General features: G+C 33.9%; 4 protein-coding genes across 4 annotated transcripts; 2 read left to right on the top strand and 2 right to left on the bottom strand.

The window, feature by feature from the left end:
• Positions 1–1353: 1353 nt before the first annotated feature.
• On the top strand, positions 1354–2834 carry LOC100777730 (transcription factor MYC1). The gene has a single exon (XM_003519965.5). It carries the CDS (start codon positions 1484–1486, stop codon positions 2621–2623), a length of 1140 nt encoding a protein of 379 aa, XP_003520013.2. The 5' UTR covers positions 1354–1483; the 3' UTR covers positions 2624–2834.
• Positions 2835–6808: 3974 nt separating this feature from the next.
• On the bottom strand, positions 6809–7676 carry LOC102668354 (uncharacterized). Its single transcript, XM_006575748.1, has 2 exons — positions 7490–7676; positions 6809–7209 (listed from the first exon to the last, which is right to left on the bottom strand). The coding sequence occupies exons 1-2, from the start codon at positions 7674–7676 to the stop codon at positions 6809–6811; spliced, it is 588 nt and encodes a 195-aa protein (XP_006575811.1).
• A 1262-nt stretch (positions 7677–8938) lies between these two features.
• LOC100777207 (methionine gamma-lyase) lies at positions 8939–11972 on the bottom strand. The gene is made up of 2 exons (XM_003519964.5): positions 11054–11972; positions 8939–9611 (listed from the first exon to the last, which is right to left on the bottom strand). Exons 1-2 carry the CDS (start codon positions 11802–11804, stop codon positions 9040–9042), a joined length of 1323 nt encoding a protein of 440 aa, XP_003520012.1. The 5' UTR covers positions 11805–11972; the 3' UTR covers positions 8939–9039.
• Positions 11973–17652: 5680 nt separating this feature from the next.
• On the top strand, positions 17653–20772 carry LOC100815328 (RuBisCO assembly factor 2-like). Its single transcript, XM_003518577.5, has 3 exons — positions 17653–18259; positions 19829–20021; positions 20578–20772. The coding sequence occupies exons 1-3, from the start codon at positions 17897–17899 to the stop codon at positions 20667–20669; spliced, it is 648 nt and encodes a 215-aa protein (XP_003518625.1). The 5' UTR covers positions 17653–17896; the 3' UTR covers positions 20670–20772.
• The last annotated feature ends 1723 nt before the right edge of the window (positions 20773–22495 follow it).

Below are 22495 nucleotides of genomic sequence, written 5' to 3'. Positions count from 1 at the left end.
GCCTCCATTCAGAGCTTAACTAATCAAATGTGACAATTGGCTACACAGTTAAATCAACAACAGTCAATATGACAATGAATGCATTTATTTGTAAAATAGTTGAGTGTTTCATTAATATATTTGAAAATGAATATATATTTCTATAATTAGAGCTAGCTAGAAAAAAAGTATCTATTGTTTTTCATATAAAAGATAGTATTATTTTTATACTTGATTTAGTTATATACTTATTTTTTATATAAAATATTAGAAATTTATAATATATTAAAGTTTCATATATTTTATGAATGAAAAATTTTAAATTTTATTTAATAAATTACATATTTTCTTGGCCCCTCTTGAGCCGAATTTCTGGCTTCGCCTCTAGATATGATTATTATATATATGGATATGATTGTTATATATTTATAATGTGATAAAAAGATAGACAAAGAAACTTTAACCTTAAGACATGCCCTTATTTGGCTTCGCGAATCGGCTTTGATAATGTGATTATTGAGTCGGACTGCCACAAGGTTGTGTCCTCAGTTAATAACCATGCACTTGATCATTCAGAGTTGGGGATTATCATTGATCAATGTCCTAATTACTTGCTTCACAGTCTACAAATTTCAGCGTTTGTTTTGTTAAAAGACATGTGATTCTGTCGCTCAGATATAGTTTAGATAGGGGGGCAAATTCTTTAGCTGGTCTCTATTACTTCGATGATCTTCCTGCGTGTATTGCTGACATCGTTTTGAATGAATTAATATGGTTCAGATGGAGTATTTTGTAATAAAGAAAGAGATACCGATATATCAACACTTTTCACAATAAATTAGCCGCATGGAATGGACGTTCCACTGTTAGCTCACCTCATACATATCGATGAATAGCAGTTCGACCTTGATAAAAAAAAAAAAACCAATCAAATTGTAATCGAAGTCAACTCCAACAACTTGGATATCAACAACTTTTATTTAAAAGTAACCTATTCGAAAAGTTTATTCTTGCAACAATACAGTAAAATTAATTGCTACAACAACTTTTATATGTAAAAATCAAACTCGATATTTTGTTTTTAAAAAAATGTCCTATATCAAATCTACTTGTCGAACTTTTTCTCAGTTGTGCTGGTGTTTCGTTTCTTCCACAGTGAAGTTTCTCGGAACAAGAAAGAATCAAAATATCAACAACAAACATACCGGTGATGGTGATAGAAATCTTTCAACAAAATGTGACACGAAAGAAAAGTAATAATAATGAAGAATTGTAGAAAAAAAATAATACAACTAATGATACATTGAACTCACCCACATCCTTTTACAGTCAAATTTTGTGTGCACACGTGAAATTGCTGCAGCACAGTTACTCCGTAGCCAGTTTCTAGCGAAGTTCAAAATTTCAAAGTCTCTCTATTGGATATATTGGATAGGTTCATACACAGTAGCTAGCAGTACTCATTGCCAAAATAAGACAGTATCAAAACAAACTGCATTAACAAATGAAATCAGAGAAAATGAAAGGGCAGAGTAGAGAATTTCTTGAGTCCGGTTCCTCATCGGTGGTCTCAAACGCGGTTCAGCAGCGCCTCCAATTCATTCTGCAGAGCCGTCCCGAGTGGTGGGTATATGCCATCTTCTGGCAAGCCACGAAAGACAGTGATTCGCGTCTCAAATTAGAATATGGCGACGGCTACTTTCGGGGCAAAGAGGAGAAGGAAGAGGAACAAACGAGGAACGTGAACGACATCGAATGGTTCTACAGAATGTCGCAAACTCGGTCGTATGTTGCCGGGGACGGTGTGGTTGGGTGTGCCTACAGCTCAGGGGTAGATGTTTGGTTGAGCGGAGTGAACGAGTTTGAACTGAATGACTGTGACGACAGAGTAAGGGAAGCTCGTAGTCACGGGATCCACACATTGGTCTGCGTCTATGTGCCAGGTGGCATCCTTGAGCTGGGTTCGTGTCACGTCTTCACTCTCGGATACGGCCTTCTGGAAATGGCGAAATCAGTGTTTGAGGAAAGTCAGAATCAGAATCCACTTAACAACCCCATGGGCATGAATGATGCAACTGCTGCTAAGGTTGATGGATCGTCCACAGACTCTTCTGATGCGGATGCGGATGCTACTTTCCCGATGACGAGAAGGGGAGGAGGGAGGGCACGTGAGGCGCTGCCTATGAATCACGTGGAAGCTGAGAGGCAACGGCGAGAGAAGCTGAACCAGCGATTCTACACTCTTCGCTCAGCGGTCCCCAACGTGTCCAAGATGGACAAAGCCTCTCTGCTTTTGGACGCTGTTGACTACATCAATGAACTCAAGGCCAAGATCAATCACCTGGAGAGCAGTGCCAACAGGCCCAAGCAGGCCCAAGTCATTCATTCCTCCACCTCTGCAAGTTCCAACATGAGAGTCGAAGTAAAGATCTTGGGTGCCGAGGCCATGATAATGGTCCAGAGCCTAAACCTGAACCACCCCCCTGCAAGGTTAATGGATGCTCTCAGGGACCTCAATTTGCAAATTCTCCATGCCACAATGTCCAACATCAAAGAGATGATGCTGCAAGACGTCGTCGTCAAAGTTCCGCATGACCTCATGACCCAAGACGCGCTCCAAAATGCCATTCTTCACAGACTCTGACAATTCACCGTTTTTCCCTCACTCTAGCTAGCTAGTAGCTATTTATTTATTATCCGTTTTTCCTTTCAGTTTTTTTCTTCTTCTAAATTTACGAGTTCGTTGTGAGTGCATCATGTATGGCTATCTATCATCATACACTAGTCTGTGTTTTTGGAAATGGATCATAGATGTGATTTTTCATAGAAGAATGAATGCAACTAGTTTTAGTTTACTTTTTTGCGTTTCCGCGACATAAACATAAAATTTTGAATGTAAAAATGTTTATAAACATGCGTGCTTGTTGTGTTTATGAACGTTCGCGTAATTACTTATCAAGAGATCGCTCTAGCTAGTTTGCAAGAGATGCCACTGTATGGCATCCATTACTATAATTATTAGCTTATATTTTCTTCTATTATTATCTTTTAGAGTGCTTATATTAAGTCCTTACAAATTTCAAAACATTTAATTGATGCATTTGTTTTCACTTTTTTTTTTTAATCAAATCATATCACTCATAATATTTACACTTCTCTTTCTTTTTCTTTAAAAAATGAGGGGTTGGGATACCTGTTACCGATTAGAAGTGAATTTACGAATTTACAACTTGACCCCAATATATATAGAGCATTTTGACAAAAATGCAAAAGCAAAAAGTTAGTTTTGCAGTTGTTGAAAGAAATTTTCGATCACCACCCACCACCATTGAGGAGCAGCAACGTACAACATGTCTCTGCTTCAAAGGACGCCTTTCCCTCATCCCCTCGCACCACCGTGTCATGGTTCGTTGCCCCTCCTTCGCACACCAATCCACCTTTTTTCTTTTGATTTTAATCATTTTTTGGGTTCCTTATTGTTTCATCTTGTGCCTTGCGTCATTAAATTCAAGATATGTTCTTGCTTTGCATCAATTTGTGTGTCCCCAAAGAGACTTAATTTCCTGCGACAATCGTCTCCCTCATTTTCATTCAGATGGGTCGTGGTTGGCAAAAATGGGAACTGGTAGGAGGTAAAAAAAAAAAAAAGCTGTAGGTGAATAACGTTAGCGTCGCTTAATCTTCTTATTTTTCTTCCCGTATGTGTTGGTTTGATTTTCCTTGCATTTGTAATTTTTTTTTGTTTCTCCAGTTTTTCTGATCTTGTTGAAGTTGTCACGATGAAGGATAGGAGAAAACCACTACTTGTCACTCATTGGCTTTTGTTTTTCTCCATCTCAACCCCGACCTTCATCGACTACAATGCAAAGGTCTTGGCATCGAATTCACCGTAGCCAAGATAATGAGCGTGTGATGATGACGGTCATGACCACGGGAGAGAGGAAACATCAAAGAAAGGGGAAAGAGGGGTGATGAGTAAAAATAAGGTTGCATAAATGCAAGTGAATCTATGCACTAGTATCGTGAAGTGGAAAGTCCAGATATCATACCCTATGAACCATTTGTGTTCCTGAATAATGCAACTCGCATAAACCAAATAAACCAAATAATTTTGAGGGGTTTTATCTTGAATTTGGGAGGTTGTTTATCAATTACGTCAAAGGAATAAAACTTACACCAGACAACAATCTCTAAGAGAGATGTATGAATAAAGACAAACCCAAGTTATGAATTCGCAAGTACTCGTTTCCCCTAATTCAAATTATAATTAAGAATCCTCGTTTATCGATTAATCGTAAATTACCTCTCAAGTTTTTTGTCAACCCATGGCCAGCATCTGAAAATACTCCTCTAAATTAATCCTCAATTGGTCATTCGAGACTTAATTTAGGATTAAAGATGAATTATAAAGAGGTTTGTAAAAAGGGCATTCATGTTACTAGTTTGATTATGCTAGTTTTATGAACACTTTCATTCTATTGGTCAGTTAATTATGAGTAAATGGTGACTGACACATAATTAATTATTAATTAGAATGATCAATTAATTTAGAGGAGTTGAAGGAAGGCACAGGTTGTGCTGAAAATGGCATGACCATGCTAAACAATCACGAGCCATGCTAAAATAGGATGGGTTCTGCTGAAGAAAGGCACCCCAAATTGGTTATTTTCTTCTCTCTTTTGACCTTTTTCTCAAGTTTCCAACTTTTTTGCTCAACTGTTAACACTTAACAAACACCCCATGAGTTATGCTAATACAAATAGATAAAAACAAAGTAAAATGAGACAAAAAAATTAGGACTCAAACACACTCAAATAATGGTTTATCAAGGGGATGAATGACCGATCTTGTGGAGGGGTTGGGCGAACTTAATGATGGAGTCGAGAGTGCTCAAGGTAGCAAACATTTCAAAGAATTTTCATTTTCTTTGATCTACTCGTTTGGGTTTTGCATTCTCTCCATGCCCAACCGTGAATTTATTTCTAAGGAGTGGGGATTTGGTTCGAACTTAGATCTACAAAACCACTTCAAATTTCAAAACCTAGATCTACAAAATTGCTTCAGATCTTCAAAATTGCTTCATGTTGTGCCTCAAAGATCTCCATCGATGCCTCCGGTAGCTTCTACGGATGGATATGGTGACAAGGAAGAATTGATGAAATTAGAAAAAAGGAAATTTTCAATTATAAAAAATTGAAATGTATTAAAAAAAAATCTGGTTAAACAGGTTTCCCTTCTTTAGTCTGAATCACCAAACTAGCTTGATACCCACTAAACTTGTAACCTATCTCCATTTAATATGAATTATGTTTTTTTATTTTATTCATATTTTGGATAGTTTTAATTTTATATTATTATTTTATTCCGGTGAGTAACCTTCAATTACCGATATGTTTTGGTTTCTAACAAGTGGTCCACCATTAGCAAACCTTTAAAGATATGGGTAACACATTCCTGACTTTAGAAGTTGTTTATTTTCATAGAAAAGGGAGATTCGTTTGAGAGTTGAGATTAGGGATGACAATAGATAGGATCTAGGTAGGGTCCTATAATACTCATCCTCATACTCGCATTTAAATAAAATACTTAGCACATAGTCGGTCCAATACCCGCACAGGTAGCAACTTTAATTCCCATTGGGTATGAATTTTATCCCGTACCTACTGGGTACCTATATACTCACACCCAAACCTGTGTCCCGCACTTTACTTATGGATAAAGTTAATAAATTAATAAAAATATATTAGTTAGAAAAGTTGCTACAAGTAAATTGAAAATTTACTCTTAAGTAATCCAAAAATAACATTAAAAACCAATTAGTTAATTCATCAAGACCAATATAAGTGATTAGATTAGTTAATTTGTTATAAATTTTAATTACATTCCAAGATTACTCATAAAATTAAATGGTTTAAGAGATGATTATTTTTAACCAATGTGATATTTTATTTCTCTTATAGAACCACTAGTACACTACTAAAAAAAGATGTTTTTACTACGCACATTCTAACCAATATAATTGGTTTCTATTAAAAACCGATGTTAACGTAAAAAAATGTTAACATCAGTTTTTTTACTTAAAATGATGTTAAACTTTGTAGGTTAACATCGGTTTTTATACAGAATCGATGTTATACGTTAACATCAATTTTTTATAAAAATCAATATACGTTAACATCAGTTCTATATAAAAACCGATGTGAACCGTCAACCTTCATATATTTTTTTATGTAATTTTTATAATATAATATCGGTTATTTAAATAACCGATGTAGTCAATTTTATGTTAACATCGATTTTAAAAAATCGATATTAATGATAATACTTTCAACATTTATTAAAAATCGATGGAAAAAGTCATAATTAATCGATGTAAAAAATATATTTTCTAATAGTGATAGCTTTTTTTCGAGATCTTAAAGTTTACTGCTTATGAAAAGATGTCAAAGGTATTAATCTAGAATTGACTATTCTTTTCCACCAGAATCCAGATTCCTCCAACATGGGCTTGAGCTTCAAGAAGTTCACCAACTTCATAGCTCATTGATTGCCAAAAGGATTCAACAACACGAAATGGCCAATGTGTTTCCAGTAAAATAAAGATACTTGGTCTATACATTCGAACTAGTTCCTTAGCTCTCCTTCTACCTTTTGCGTTGACTACTCCATGAACATTCCACGCCAATGTATTCAACTCTTTGAAAACTATCATAAGATGATTTTAAGATGGGAATGGATTAAGCCCTATTCAGTTCGCCATGGTCAACTCTGGCGGGGAGTGCACCACCTCATCCCTTGCATCATCAAGCTTTATCATTGAGGCCAAGGCCTATTGAGGATTATCCGGTCCACTATCAATCATCATAGCTTCCTTATCATGAACACCAACAGGATCCTTATGATGAAGACGATAATGGTTGCCCTGGACATGCTCAAATGCGTGTATTGTTTTACCTCCCATCCCTAAATCGCATATCATTGGCTCATCATGAATGACCCTGTTGCCATGTCGCTCATTTGAGGTTGTGGCCGCGTGATTGGCTTTTTGGCCCATGATGGGCTGCTTGCTCTTAAGCTCAGTGCAGGAGTGCATTTTGTCATTCTTCTTGGGTATCTTTGGTGGCCTTGAAGGCGCGTGGGGCCTCTGTGGGATTTTGGCATCAATAGTATTAACTGATTGTATAATTGAATCCCATATCTCTTTATCATTAGATATCTTCTTTCCCGGCCCTGAATATCGGAGGAAGATTTGCAGTTGGGAATCTCGAGCAGATTGACCCCCCCCCCCCCCCCCCCTATTGTTTCCAATTTTCTTCCTTTTTTGAATATCTTCTGGAATTAAATCCTTACCCAAACCTGGTATCTTTGGATTCGCAGTATCTTCCCCTATCGTATCTTGCTGATCTAGTTTCCCTATGCCTGCGTTGGTCGTCGTTTAATGGAACTTTGGTGGTGCAATTTCATCGTAAGTGGCCATAACAACCACATGATGCACATAAAATATGCAAACCCTCATATTCAACATTGTACCATTTTCCATTAAGGTAGAATTTTCCCACCAGAACGGTTAAGTCGATTTCAATGCATACTCTGGTAAAACGGCCTCGTACCAGATTTGCAGTATTCATGTCAACCCGTAATGGCGTCCCCATCGCCAAGGCAATGGTCAAGAGCACACTATCATCATAGTAAACCATTCCTAGGTTTGGAAAGAGGATCCACACGAGAGTCGTATCAATATTATCCTCTGTAACAGAAAAATGTCGTGACCAAGGACGAACTGTCAGCTAATTAATGATCGTATATCATCCATGGGCCTTCACTAATCGCTTTATTCTTGTCATCTTCAAAGTCGAAAGTGATAAGGAAGTATCCATTATCCACATCCATCAGATCAAAACCCCCAGAACACTTCCACTGAGACTTTAGCTTGTCACGCAACGCCAAGAACCCTATCCTTTTCCCCAGTAGTTTTAAAACCAAAAACTTCTTCCACGACTCACATAGCTTCGTAAAAACTGTTGCATCCAGGGAGAACTTTGGTAGCAATCTGTTCCCACCTTCAAGTTCCATCTGCATGGTTCCCTCACGAAGCAGGTTACGTATCTCCTTTGGTTCCGTTGGTTTCCCTAGAACCTTGTCTCTTAAGGACGTTGTGAATGGCGATCTCAGTCCTTCCCCATCTCCATTCGGTGGTTTAGGGGGTCGATCACCTGTCGTCCCATTGAGAGCACTCACCTTGCCGCTATTCGCAATCGTTTCTTGATAGAAAAAGTTCTCCATGTCTCTTTGTTAAGGTAAGAAAATACATTCTCAAATTGACATGCATACATATCAGGTAATTTTTCTTTTTATCCGTTCGAAAGACTTCTATTTTTTATTTTTATTTTACTTTTATGTTTTATTGTTTCCTTTCATATATTTGTTTCCTATATTTTTTTTGTTTCTCTGTCTATAGTCTTGAATGGATGATCAAGATAATGGCATCAAGAATGAAGGTGGAAATGGTATTTTTGTTCTTTTCACAAGTAGAAATTCAAAAGATTTCAAGAGACAAACGGAAATATGGACAAAGAGGATCTTATAAACTGGGCTATAATTAGCAAACATGATCATTTTCATACGGAAACTAGATTTTGCAACATCATTGGGGGTTGCTTGATTAGATGTCGATTAGGAGTAATTCTTAATTTATCAGACATGTTTTAAATTATTTCTATTATGAAATTTTTTTAAAAATAGTATGATAATTTTAAACTAAAAGTAAATATTTTTAAATGGATAATTTTTTTTATAAATAAGGTAATTGATTTTAATCATAATTAAATAAGTTTATTAACAAATATTTAATTTGGCATAAGGGGTGTCAAAGTTTAGTGAAAGTTAGAAGAGTATGAAATTAAATACAGAGGTTTATATATATAAAAGAATATTTATAAAATAAACCAAAAACAAGAAATTTATGAAGTAAACTAAACAGTAGTTTATTGTATTGACAATGTACTGAAGCGGTTCAAAACGGTAGCTAGTCCAACAAAATAGTAATAAATAGAAGTAAAATTAAACTAGTGGCTCCTTTTCCTGGAATCTTTCGAGTGCCATTTCCATCTGACTCCATTTCTGCTCCAATGTGCCAATGTATCCAATGGACATCCTTACCAGGCCTGGGGAGATTCCAGCAAGCTTCTGTTCCTCCTCAGTCATCTCACTGCTAGTGCTGCTACCAGAGCAGGACATGAGGGTCTCATAATACCCCAAGCTAACAGCCATGAATCCAAATTGAGCATCATTTTGCAAGTGAGCCATTAACAGGTTTGCCCTCTCCACCGTTCCCATGTCAATGCAAAGAAGCCCACCGTAGCCATATTCCCTGTTGGCTATTGATTTCAGCAATTTGTGCTGTGGGTGATCTTCAAGGCCTGGGTAGATCACCTTCAACCCTAATTTCTTGAGCCTTGTGGCGAACACCAACGCACGGTGGCAATGCTCCTTCATCCTAAGGCTCAAGTGTGGGATTCTCTCTGACAGTTCAAACGCCACCTTCGCATTCATTGTTGGACCCAGCAGCATCAGGGACCCGTCGTGAAGGTCCATCATCGAATTCACTAGGCTCGCAGGCCCGCACACAGCCCCTGTCCATTGCAACATCGATTGTCACTTTACATTTCCAATTTCACCAAATCAAAACCTTCATTCTCAAGACAGGATGCATATTAAAAGGAATTGAATAATAACAAAAACCATTCATAAAATAATATGTAAAAAATGTTAATTATAATACATGAACACTATAAAAATATTTTACGATAAATATAAACTATTTTCTTTTTTTACGAAAACTTATATACTATTATTATACATAATAAAATTATTATAATAGAACTATATCACTATCACATTGCAACTAACACGTGGATAACGAAAATATGACAAGTGACCGAAAAGACAAGATCGTATGTTCACATGGTGTGCATTCGGGACAGGAGCAAAGGGCAAAGAACAAGGACTTTCGTCGAAAAAGAATATTATCGCTTTCGCGATTCCTAGTATTTCTTGTATGGCAAAATAAGTTTAGAAATGAAAAAGAGAAAATAAAAAAGATAAAACTTAATGCTATTATTTATTAAAATTGGAGTTTTATTTTAATGATTTGCATAGTAAAAACTTATATTAAAAATGAACATATAAATTGCCAAAATAAATCTCTAATATGAGAATAACATAAAAAAAAGGAAATCTAAGACTTATATATTTGTAAAATTTTTAGTGTTTAGAGAAATCTAAGAATTTTAATGTAATTAATTTGTTAAACAATATTTGAATATACACATCGTGAGAATGAGAATGAGGAAGAGAAAAAGAAAAGATTTTTCAATAACAATATTAAAATCCGATGTCATAAATCTGTTCATTTACTATTTATTTTAAATTGAATTTCAGTCAAGCAAAATCATTAATTAAAAACGACAAAATTGATTTTAACAAAATTTAATACTTTATATTATCATAAATGTTTTCATTTATTATTTATTTAAATTTCAGTTACATAAAATCATAAAAAATGATAATTTATTGGTTAAATTAGTTTTTTAATTCTATAATTTATTATTTAAGTTTAATTTCTAATTTTTTTTCTCAGGTTGATATTTTATTTTTTAAAATCAATTCAATTTGATGTTTTAATTCATTTTTTTAATATAGATTTTGTAACCGTTTAAAATCAAACAGTTTTAAATTGTTACCATGATTTCTTATAATTTAAATTGAAAGGATAAATTAAATCAGTTTAAAAAAATTAAAAAAACAAAATGAATCAATTTAAAAAATTAAAAAAATAAATTAAATCTAAAAATAAATTAAAAGACTAAAAAATTTATTTAACCAAATTTATTATATATTCCTATAGAATTTTAATAGTCAACCGTAACTATCACAGATCAGTTTCAGGAGCATTGAAGAGATAATAATTTCCACGGCGAAAAAATGCATAACCAATTATTATTTCCACAATTTAATCGCAGACAATATTTTATGAGAATAAAATAATAGTAAATGAAGAGAGAAGGAAACGTACCTGCAATAATATCAGCACCGCCACTGATAAACTTTGAGATGCTGTGAACGACGACGTCAGCGCCGAGACGAGCGGGGGAGATGACCATGGGAGCGAAGGTGTTGTCGACGACCACCGTGACGCCCTTTGCGTGTCCCACGCGGCACAGTTCCGGAATGTCTGCGACCTTCAGGCTCGGATTCGCCATGGACTCGAAGTACAGCACGTTCGTCTTCCCTTCCACGATGGCACTCTCCACGCTTTCCAAATCGGCGATGTCCACGAACGTCGTGGTGATGTTGCATTTCCCGGGGAGGAAGTGCGTGAGGAGGGCGTGAGTCCCACCATAGAGAGTGGTGGAGGCGACCACGTGCCCGCCGGTGCTACAGAGCTGGAGGAGTACCGAGGAGATCGCGGCCATGCCGCTGGCTGTGCAGTAGGCGGCCTCCGTGCCTTCCAGGGCGGCCATGTGGCGGCCCAGGTTGACAACCGTCGGGTTGAAGTGGCGGCTGTAAATGAAGAAATCGCGGTCCGGGCCCAGCTCGCCGGCGAACATGCGACCGAGGGTCTCCGGCTCCATCACCGTGAACGTCGCCGAGGCCTCGATCGACATGTTTACGCCACCGTGCTCCCCGAACTCGTGCCGCGTCAAGGCCAACGCCTCAGCCGGGTCCATGTTGCGTGCCACCATATTCTTCCGCTTTCTGTCATTCTCCGAAACGGCGTCGTCCCCGCTGCTGCGCTTCCTGTTCGTCACCGCGCTTTCAGCCATTACGTTTGAGACTTTAAAGTGATCGAAAATGTAGGGAGCAAGAGAGAGAGAGAGAGTTATTGAATTGGGAAAAGGATGACCCAAAAGACAACCCTCTCCGCAAGTGCTCCCTGTTGGTTTTCGTTCTTCTCTAGCTAAAGCTGCGTCAATTTATAATAACCTCTACCCTGTGAACCTGGACGTAATATCTGAGCAAATGGTGAATCTGGTCCTTTGAAAACAGATTTCTAAGATTAGTCAAACCCAATTAAAAGAAAACTCAATCCTGTATTTAATGGTTCTGAAAACTTCAGAAAAATTAAACGCCTATCATTAATGTTTTTTTACTCCACGTGTTTTTTTTCTTTTTCACAATGGTTCTCCTGTGTTTTGTGTTTACAAAAGGACCCTAGTGGTTCACTCGACACGGATGTCATGCATTAAAATTTATTATTATTTTTTTACCATCAAAATTAGGAAATATTTGATAGACGGAAGAGATATTAGATTCAAAACTATGATTCTCATATTTGATACCAATAATTACTAAAAAAATTCTCAAAAAATTATGATTTTAGAGAATTAATTTTATCTTATTTTCCTGTAAAATAATATCTATTTTTTTTTCCTTTAGAGAAAAAATCTTTAAAGGCTAATCTGAATTTTGATAAAATGTAATTATACGCTAATACATTGCTTTATCTTTTAAATTTTATTATTTAATTACTTTAATTCTGAAAATACTTAAACAATCCAAAAATTCTTCTTATGATCTATTTAAATTTTAATAAAGCGTGAATAAATGCTAAAGCAGTTTTTTCTTTTCTTTATATCAAAATGGACCAATTTTATTTTTTTATCAAATCAATTTTTTATTTTAAATTCTATTACTTAAGTACTTAAATTGTGAAAATAAAAATAAAAACATAAAATCTCTTCATATTCTGATTTATTTGAATTTCGACAAAATGATAATTTGAATTCTAATAAAATGTCGATAAATGCTAATGCATTTTTTATTTTAATATTTATTACTTTAAATGTGGAAATACTAACAAAATCCAAAATCTCTTTTTATTCTTATCTATTTGAATTTTGAGAAACGTCATTAAATAATGCTAATTTAAATGTTGATTACAATCATTAAATGCTAATACACTATTTTAACACTTATTACTATTTAATTACTTAAAAAGAATATACACAGGCCCACAATTTTCCCTCCTAAAACCATAGAGGTCAACTACGGAATTCCCAATTCTTTATAAAAGTTATGGTTTAATTACAAACTTTTACTATTTTGTGAAATTTTACTATCCAAATTTTATTTTTGTGCATTCTATCACTTAATTTTCATAATTTTGTAGATTTTATCACTCAATGTACTTTTCATGAATTTTACTATCAAAATTTTAACATTTTACATATTTTATCATCAATTTTTTTTATACATTTTATTATCACGTTGGTAATAAAACAATATAAAAATTAAATTTTCTAAATTTTTATATACCGGTTGTAGTTATAATCAATATAGAAAAAATGACTTTCTACATTAATATGATTATAATCAATGCAAAAAAAATCACTTTTTTTAAGTTGGTTACAATTATAATTAATATCAAAAGTTAAAATTACTCATCTTTTATCTTTTGTCAGTGGTAAAAAAATTGAAAACTTGAGGCTTTTCCATCACAAAATAATAAAAGTTGAGTGATAAAATTTACCATTAAGCCAAAAATCATTAAAAAAAATTAATTCAATTCCATCACCAATTAATGCAATACTTAAGGCTTTTCCACCACAATAGGTTAAAAATAAAAGCTAATTACCATAATGGGATTGGTCAAGAAATATTTACCAAAATGAGTATTTTTTGTCACTAAAAAGGTAGAAGACCTCACCTGAGTGACACCTTGTACTTTTTGTTTGTCTTGGAGCTTGGTACACTTCATCTTGTCATGTATTTAGCCTCTAGCAAACTGACGCAAAATACCTATTTCTTTAATTATTTCTTTTATTGACATATTGGTATTTTCTTTGTCTTTTTTTAATTATTTTGTTGATACATTTATGATTCTTCTATTAATATTTACTAACTATGCTTAATTAGTTTTTTATGATAAGCACAAATATTAAATGATTCTTTAAATGTTTTTAATGTATTAAATAAATATATTTGTATTATAGAAATTGATTATCATTTTATAAATTATAGGGACCAATTTAATTGATCGTTATAATTTCAAAGATTAAATTGGTCCTTCACTCTTTTTTATTTATTTCTTTTGTTAACATGTAGCCAATCATTATAATTTCAAAGACTAGTAGTTAAATGTTTTTTAGACAATATAGTCAAGTGTTTGGATAATATACTTTGGGTCTTAGATTTAATCATCATTGTTAGGGATTAGAGACTATAGGGAAATTGCACCCACAAGATATTTTGTTTCTAATATGTATTTGATAAAAAAAAGATTTTGCTTGATAAAAAAATAGGTGTTGTCCCCATAAATAATCATTTTTTAGATGAATGCATAAAGTTATAACTAAGATATAAAAGAGCTAATAAATTAGTACTAATTTTACCATTTTATCTTTATAATATTTACTATTTTGCTTGTATAATACTAAATACATACACAAAGTCACTGAGAAACACACATATTGACTTGATTATAATTTGTAAAAGCTTATATAAGTAATGGGGAGTTTTATCAGAAAATTATATATCAGGTAAAATTTTATATTATTTTTCTTATGTAAATATATAATACATTATTTTCTTGTCACGGATAAAAAAATAACATTTTCTTGCCCCCACTAAACAATTTTTCTAGATTCGTCCATACTCATGGTTGCCTTTGTTTATGTTTCTTTAATTATTTTGTTGGTATACATTTATAAATCATTGATTGATATTTAATGACTATGGCTGGCATTTTTTTTTTTAAATCATTCCTATAATAAATACAAATATTAATTTATTCTTGGAATATCTTAATGTAGTAAATATGTATTTTGTGTCAGTTTGGCCGATGCTAACTCGAGTGAAAATATTCTTTAAAGTGTATTAAGTGTGTTGGAGTTAGGGGTAGGAATAGGCCAGGTCAGGCTTTAAAAGGCCTGAGCCTAGCCTGGTAGTCTATTTAAAAGCCTATTTAAAAACCTTCTTCACATTAAATCTTTAATATTCCTAGTTGTTTTTACCAAAAAAAAAACACACCTTCTATAATAGGCTAAACAAGGCCTTAATATATAATTTGCCTTAATTTTTAATCTAACGTTAATTTAGTTGGTAGTCCTAAAAATATATTAATAATATAAACAGAAATCACCAAATGATATAAAATAATCTAAAACAAAAGAAACCTCATACTTGAGGTAGTATCATCCAAGTCTATCAAACCAACATATTAATTATTATAACCAAAAAATAAAGCCTACATCTCCATTCTATTTGAACAGAACTGATACATAAAATATCTACCAATAAAATTAATAGTAACGTCATTTCATCATTAGTTCCTCCATATTCACCATAAGAATTTCAATGCATGCAAGCTCTCTAACCACACAAGACAATCAAAACTTCAACGTGATTTGTATCTCTTCTTTTTCTGCCTTCAAAATAAGAAAAAAAAAACATATATGTTAGTTACTGGACGAAAAAACACTACATAAATAAATGAACAAGTTGCTAGAAAATGATTAAATATTACTTATAAAAATTAAATAAGTAATATTAACCTTTGATTTTTTCTTCACATTATATTTCTGACGAAACCAATCTCCACCACAAATTAGAGCTTCAATAGATTCTTCGTTTAATTTAGAGCGAAATTCATCAATTACTCTACCTCCAGCACTAAATGTGGACTCCGATGCCACATTTGAAATTGGAATAGCTGGTATATCAGCAACCATCTTAGACAATATCTTATGTTTCATGCTATTGTTCCTCCACCAGTCCAAAGCACTAAAGGAATTAGTGTTAGGAGCATAAATACCTTCATCAAGATAATCTTGCAACTCTGATTTTATAGGAGAAGCAGCTTCCTTTTCACGTAGCATGCTCATAATTTCGTCAAAACCAGTGACAACTGAAGTATTGAATTGGGAGGATGATGAAATATTATCATCCAAATTAACAACACTAGACGTAGACTCTTGTAAAGATAGACCTACATACTCATCATACAATTCTTCAAATGAACTTTTCACCTCCTTTATATTCTCATCAACAACTTCTTTAGAATATATCAAGGGAAAACATATACTCACCATATGAAATTTGCACATAGGATCCAAAACACTTGCGATAGCCATCAACATATTACATTCCCCCCAATATTTGTCAAACTTTTTCTTCATTGGACCTACCATTTCCCTCATGAAGAGATCTTCTTCTTCAATCTCCTTATCAAGTATTTGTTTAACCTTCCAAATTTATGCTAAATACAAATTTGCAGTCGGATATTCATTACCTGCGCTTAAATAATAGTTATATTAAAGACTTTTAGGGATAACAAAGTGATATAATAAAATACAAAAAAAAATTGTTATTATACCTGAGATGACATGAGTAGCAAGATTAAAAATTCCAACAACTTACAAACTTTCTCAACTTGATTCCACTCCTCAAGTGAAGGTGCATAATTATAGTGAGGCTCTCTTTCTTTGTAAGAAGCAAATGCAGTCTTAAATTTCAAAGCAGTTGACAGCATGTTAAAGGTTGAATTCCATCTTGTTGGACAATCAATAACAAGTTTCCTTTCTTTCAAGCGTTTTTTCTCAACAACATCACAAAATGCCTTTAGTCTTGCATCGTTGTGGTTAATATATTTGACACTTTCACGAATATTGAAAATGATATCCTTAATTGTACTAAGGCCATCTTGCACTAACAAATTCAATGTGTGAACACAACATTTAACATGAAACAAAGAGCCACCAAAGAATAACTTACTACTTAGAGATATATTCTCTTTGAAACATCTTATGAATGAGTCATTGTAAGAGGCATTATCCACAGATATTGAAAAAACTTTATTTTCAATCCCCAAGTTTTCAAACACTTAAAAATAGACCCATCTCTCATAACTCTAAACAATTTTTCACAAGCAAATTCCCTATGTAGTCACTTCCTTGCTCGCTTCCACAATTTGCCTAGCATTCCTCGAAATGCATGTCATCTTGTCATGCAACATTACGAATATAGTGCGTTCACCTTGATCCTCACACTATAAGAGAAAGGATAACTTTTTCCCTCCTCTCCAACCAAGTCACTAGAACTACTCGAATACACCACAATCCACAAACAAATGCCTCAAAGCATTTTCAACATTACATTGCATTAATAACGTTTTAGTATATTTTAGAATTAAAAAAACAACCTTGTATAAAATTATTTTTTATCACATGCATTCCTTTTTTAGGTAATTAAAAAAATTATTTGTAAAAAATTTACATACATAAAAATAGATTTATCCCCTCATTTATTTTAGAAAACATTTTTAATATTATAAACACATTTATTTGATTTTTAAACTTAAAATAAAAATTGAATAAAAAAAACCACAATCATTTCCACTCATTTCAAATATATTGAAGAAGAAATTGATTTTGGTAGACCATAGTAATACAATTTCCATTTTTCCTGTTTTATCAACCCATTCAAATAATAAAAATATTCCATTGGTTCTCGATCTTTTCCTCTCTGATTCCATCATCTCTAATCCACCACATCTAAACAAAAGTTTAAAAACTGAAAAATATAGTTTGTGTTGTGGCAGAGTAAATACGATAGTGCCTTTATTTTTTTTTTTAAATATAAAGGATGAAATGAAGATTTCATTTCATCGCAACTACTTGTTCAATCCAACACACGAAACAAGAAATTCAACAGAAATAAAAAACATTGGCATTAGATTAGAGTTCCCTCCACCACTGGATAACATAATATATTGCTGTTGACCACCACACCACACAACATCCTTCGTTCCATTCCACTCACTAGCCACAAACAAAACCAATTCCATTTTATCCATTCCAACTTCCCAACCCAACCAACAACAACCATAACACAAGACAGTGTCAGCGCGCACGCATACATGGCCATCACAGGCAACCTCAACCTCAACCTAGTACTCCCCGTGGCACGCCCCATGGCGTGCCCCCCACGCGCCCCAACGTCCCTCCTCGCTCGTGGCCGTGGCGCGTCGTCGTCACCTTCGCTCCTGGTCACGCGCGCCATCGACGTGAACGAGTTCCTGGGGGACTTCGGGGCGCGGGACCCTTTCCCCGCGGAGCTTGAGAGTTCCTTCGGGGAGAAAGTGCTGGGATACAGCAACACCGAGCACAAAATCCTCATCCCCACCATCACTGCTCTCGCCCTCTCGCAGCAGGAGTGTGCTCCCGTTTCCCCTTCGCAGCCCCCCATCTCGCTGGATGACGCCCAGACGCTCATTAGAAAGGTAACCACCAACATTTCCTTACCCATATATGCTTCAGAGAAAGAGTAGAATTCCTTATCTTAACAAATTTAACGTAACTAACTAAATTAACGGGAGATATAATGTGAGTTGGATGATTTAGGAAGAAGTTTGGAAGAAGTTTGCCACTTTGACCCCCTCTGCAGACAAAAACTAATATTCTAACAAATTAACATTGGTCGATAAAAAAAAACTAAATTATATGTTAATTCGTTATCAGATAGTAAATCTACGTCATTTCAATTAAATTCATGAAAGAAATGGTAGTATATTCTATAGAAATGGTTTGTCTCTATTTGCTTGGGATGGCTCACCTTTTAGAGCGAAAAAATGTGGGTTGTTTATGTCTTCTATATTCTATATAGAGTGGGTTATAAATTATAGTACCTATGCCTAGAAATAATCAAAATATTGAACTCGGAATGTGTTACTCTGGTATGATGTCATGTATTTTGGGATGATGTGTAAATCAGGTTCTTGATCTACTCGTAGCACTGTGCATATATAAATACATATGCAGCAGGTGATTCTTTCTGGTAAGGACCAAAGCACTTGTCTTATATACCTTATAAGGCCTTGGTTCAGTTCTTGCTGCCAGCAATCGCATGGGTAAGTGATTAATGAGTACCCTTGTAAGTCCTTGTTGAAACCATGAACTTGGAGTTGTAATGGAGTAGCCTCCTTTTCTTCTACACTTTATTTTACATATATATATATATATATAATACCAATAAATTAAAATAAAGGTAAGCTTAAAATTTTATACAAACCATAGCTCCTAAGCTTGAGTAGCTGAGTTGATGCTGGGCTGAAATGTTAATATGATTATGAAGAGAGAGCAGGTGATGAGGATCAAACATTTAACTAATTGATCAAAAGATTTTGATGCCATGATAATGTAAATTCATTTGTTGCCATTCTTAGAGTATATATACATTATACACACTGCATGTGAAAGGTTATATGAAGAAATAAGGGCTCTTAATTTGTGGGGTTTCTGATCATAATCTGGTGAATACAGTGTTTGAAATGCTACCCCATATATGATGAATGTAATATTTGTGATCAAAATCAACAATCCAACCAATTTTATTCTGCTCTGTTCTGAAAAATTTATGAATATTGAAGATGCATTTAGTTGGGCTTTTTTAGTCAGTGTATGCTAATTTTCTGCCTCTTCAAGTTTTAAAATCTGATCCTGTTTTTGCAGCACATTTGGTTATGTTTATTTAGTTGAAACACAAATTGCCAAGATATTGCTTTCAAGTTTTTTCAATGGTTGGACATGCAGAATTTTTATTTATAAAGTGAAGTGATGTATAATTGTTCTGGATAGCTTTTAGTTACAATTAGCATTTTCAGTGGTAAATACTAATTTGCATGTTCTTTTATTATATTTCTTTAATAATAAAAACTCAAAAAGAATCTTAAAACTTAATAGTTACCTGATTGTGAATTTTTAATCAAAGAGAAGGATGTTTGGAATAACTACCTGATTGTCCGTCTTACTTTTTCCACCTTCTGAAACTCATTTTCTCTTCATTTCTGCAGGTTGTGGGTTGGAGACTTGTGAATGAGGAAGGTGGACTTAAAATTCAATGCTTGTGGAAGTTAAGAGATTTTAAATGTGGGGTTGAACTCATTAACAGGATCTCTAAGGTTGTTGAGGCTTTGGGCCATTTCCCAAATATCTACTTGGAGCAACCAAATCAAGTCAGAGCAGAACTATGGACAGCTTCCATTGGTAAGCAATAAATTTGCACCCTTGTGTTTCCACATTCAATTTGATATCAGATTTTCATTTTAGCATCAAAATCTCAATATATTCATTTTTTTCATTTTATTTAGCATTTATTTTAGTTATTGGTTGCAAGTTCCTGGTAGTGGGGTTCAACATCCCCTCATGGAACATCACCTAGGCCATAATTGGTTCTAGTTCTAGTTCCAATGTCTGTGTAAAGGAGTTACTCATTATATATACATCATATAGATTATAGAACACTTATTGCAAAAAACAAAAAGAGAATTATAAATCTTAATTATTAAATCGTATTATCTGTTAAAATAAATATTATATCGTATTTGAATAGTGAAGATTAAAAAATAAGATTACATGATTCTTTTTTTAAGTAGTCATGTAACTATTAACTTCTAATCTTGATCATTTGTGTACCATTATATGATCAATAATTATTGTTCTCACATTCTTAAAGTGAGAATTATTCTTATTATACGTACCCATGAATATACATACACGTATTCTCATCTTATAACATTTGAAATGGTTCAAAATTTTGCAGGAGGTTTAACTATGAATGATTTTATTGTTGCTGCAAAGATAGATGAGATAAAGACATCAGATCTTGTCCCAAGGAAAAGGGTTTGGGCGTAATGCCCTCACGAACTCCATAAAACATTTTGCCACTTGATTTTCTTCAACATTGAATTACCACTAGTTTGTGTTATTTGATTAAATCTGTTATTCTTTACTTTCATTTTTTAGTGTTTCACTCCCCATGCCTGTGTACATGTGTCATATCTATTCTTGTTTCGTAAGTGTAACAACTTTCAGCATCCTAAAACTATATTCGAAAGTCTAAACCAGCCATTTTTATAACTCACATGCATGCCAAAACTTGGAGGGTTCAACTAAGAATTGGACATTATGATTTAATGACTCTATTTGTGTGGAAAAGACCTTCAATTTCAACATGGAATCTATAAAATCTATCAGAAAACATTTGCATTGGCAATTACTTTATTAACACTTAACTGGGAATCAAATTTCTGAAATAAGAGGGAGCAAATCAAACTACATTCTTAAAGTCAGTGGACGGGATGATGGATTCACATTGACGCATGCACTCTTAAAATAGATTTTAATGGATTTGTTGAATCAGGAGTATAAATATGCCGTGACTTTATCAAAGTCTTACAGATACAACCGATGACGTTTAAATGAAGATGCAACGCTAAAATGAAACAAACAACTAATATGAATACTAAATCAAATGAAAGCAATTAAATATTTTAGCGTTTTAATCATATACGAGATGATTAAGGATCATATTCCATATCCAAACAAATTATTTCGTAAAAATCTCGCGGCAAAATTGTTATTACAAATGATCTATTAATGAAGTATTACAGATAATATCATTTGTAAGGTTCCATTTCCTTAATCAATTGTAAATTATCAAATCATTAACTCTAAGAAAAATACTATTCAACTAATTAAAATTTTTAACACCGGCAATTATCATAGTAGGATAAACATTTGATGTTAGTCACTCATGCGGACTTCTTAGGATTCCTTTTTGAATCCAATGATGGCCTTTGTAGTATAAATTTTTTCGGGATCAGACCATGTCATCAAGTTTCAGTGGGATCGACAGATCCTTGGCATCACTCTATAATCTTAAGTCAGGAAAGTTTCATTTGGTCATACACCAAAGTGTAACCATCCATTGTCATCCTTTCATGGTGCATGCGATCGGTCCCAAAGCCTTATATGTTCTTGCTGTGCAAAATCGTCAAAGTTTTAAACAAAAGAACAGGGGAAAACCCTAGGATCAATATTTCAGTTGATTGATTAAATGTCAAAAGGCTCCATTGTCATCACTCCAAAATTTTCAAGTGGCTAAATCAAACAAAACATACACTCTAAGGGAGTCCCCAAAGAGGTTTGCAAAAGATAGGATGAGGTCTCATGAGTCATCACGTCTTTCAGAAAGAGACAGATAATCTGTGTTTTCCATAAAAAAAGAAAAAAAAGCAAAAAATCAAAATCAAAATCACAAAAATAAGAAAAATTGTCATGAGCATTACACATTTTTCATGATTCAAAACCTTTTTACATTACTAGCATTTCAAGATGAAGATTGCATGCATCTGCATCCCAAACATCATGTTCATACTAGGCTATAAGTGCATAGACTTCTCTTTATACCAATTTCCCAAATCTAATCTTTTGAGTTTAGGATGAGAGACCCTCTCAAAGAGTCAACCTCTTGCTTTCTCATAAGGTTAAGCCCTTTGGTACTAGTACCTATTGGCTTGTTTCATAGGACTCAACGTCCTTTCCTTTATCTTTCATAAGACTCAAAGTCCTTGCCTTTATCTCTCATAGGACTCAAAGTCCTCGCTTTATCTTTCATAGGACTCAAAGTCCTCGCTTTTATCTTTCATACGACTCAAAGTCATCAATTTTATGCTTTC

This window comes from Glycine max, chromosome 2, assembly GCF_000004515.6.
Source record: "Glycine max cultivar Williams 82 chromosome 2, Glycine_max_v4.0, whole genome shotgun sequence".
Lineage (NCBI taxonomy): Eukaryota > Viridiplantae > Streptophyta > Magnoliopsida > Fabales > Fabaceae > Glycine > Glycine max.
Note: the sequence above shows the minus strand (reverse complement) of the source record. Positions and strands in the feature narration are given on the sequence as shown.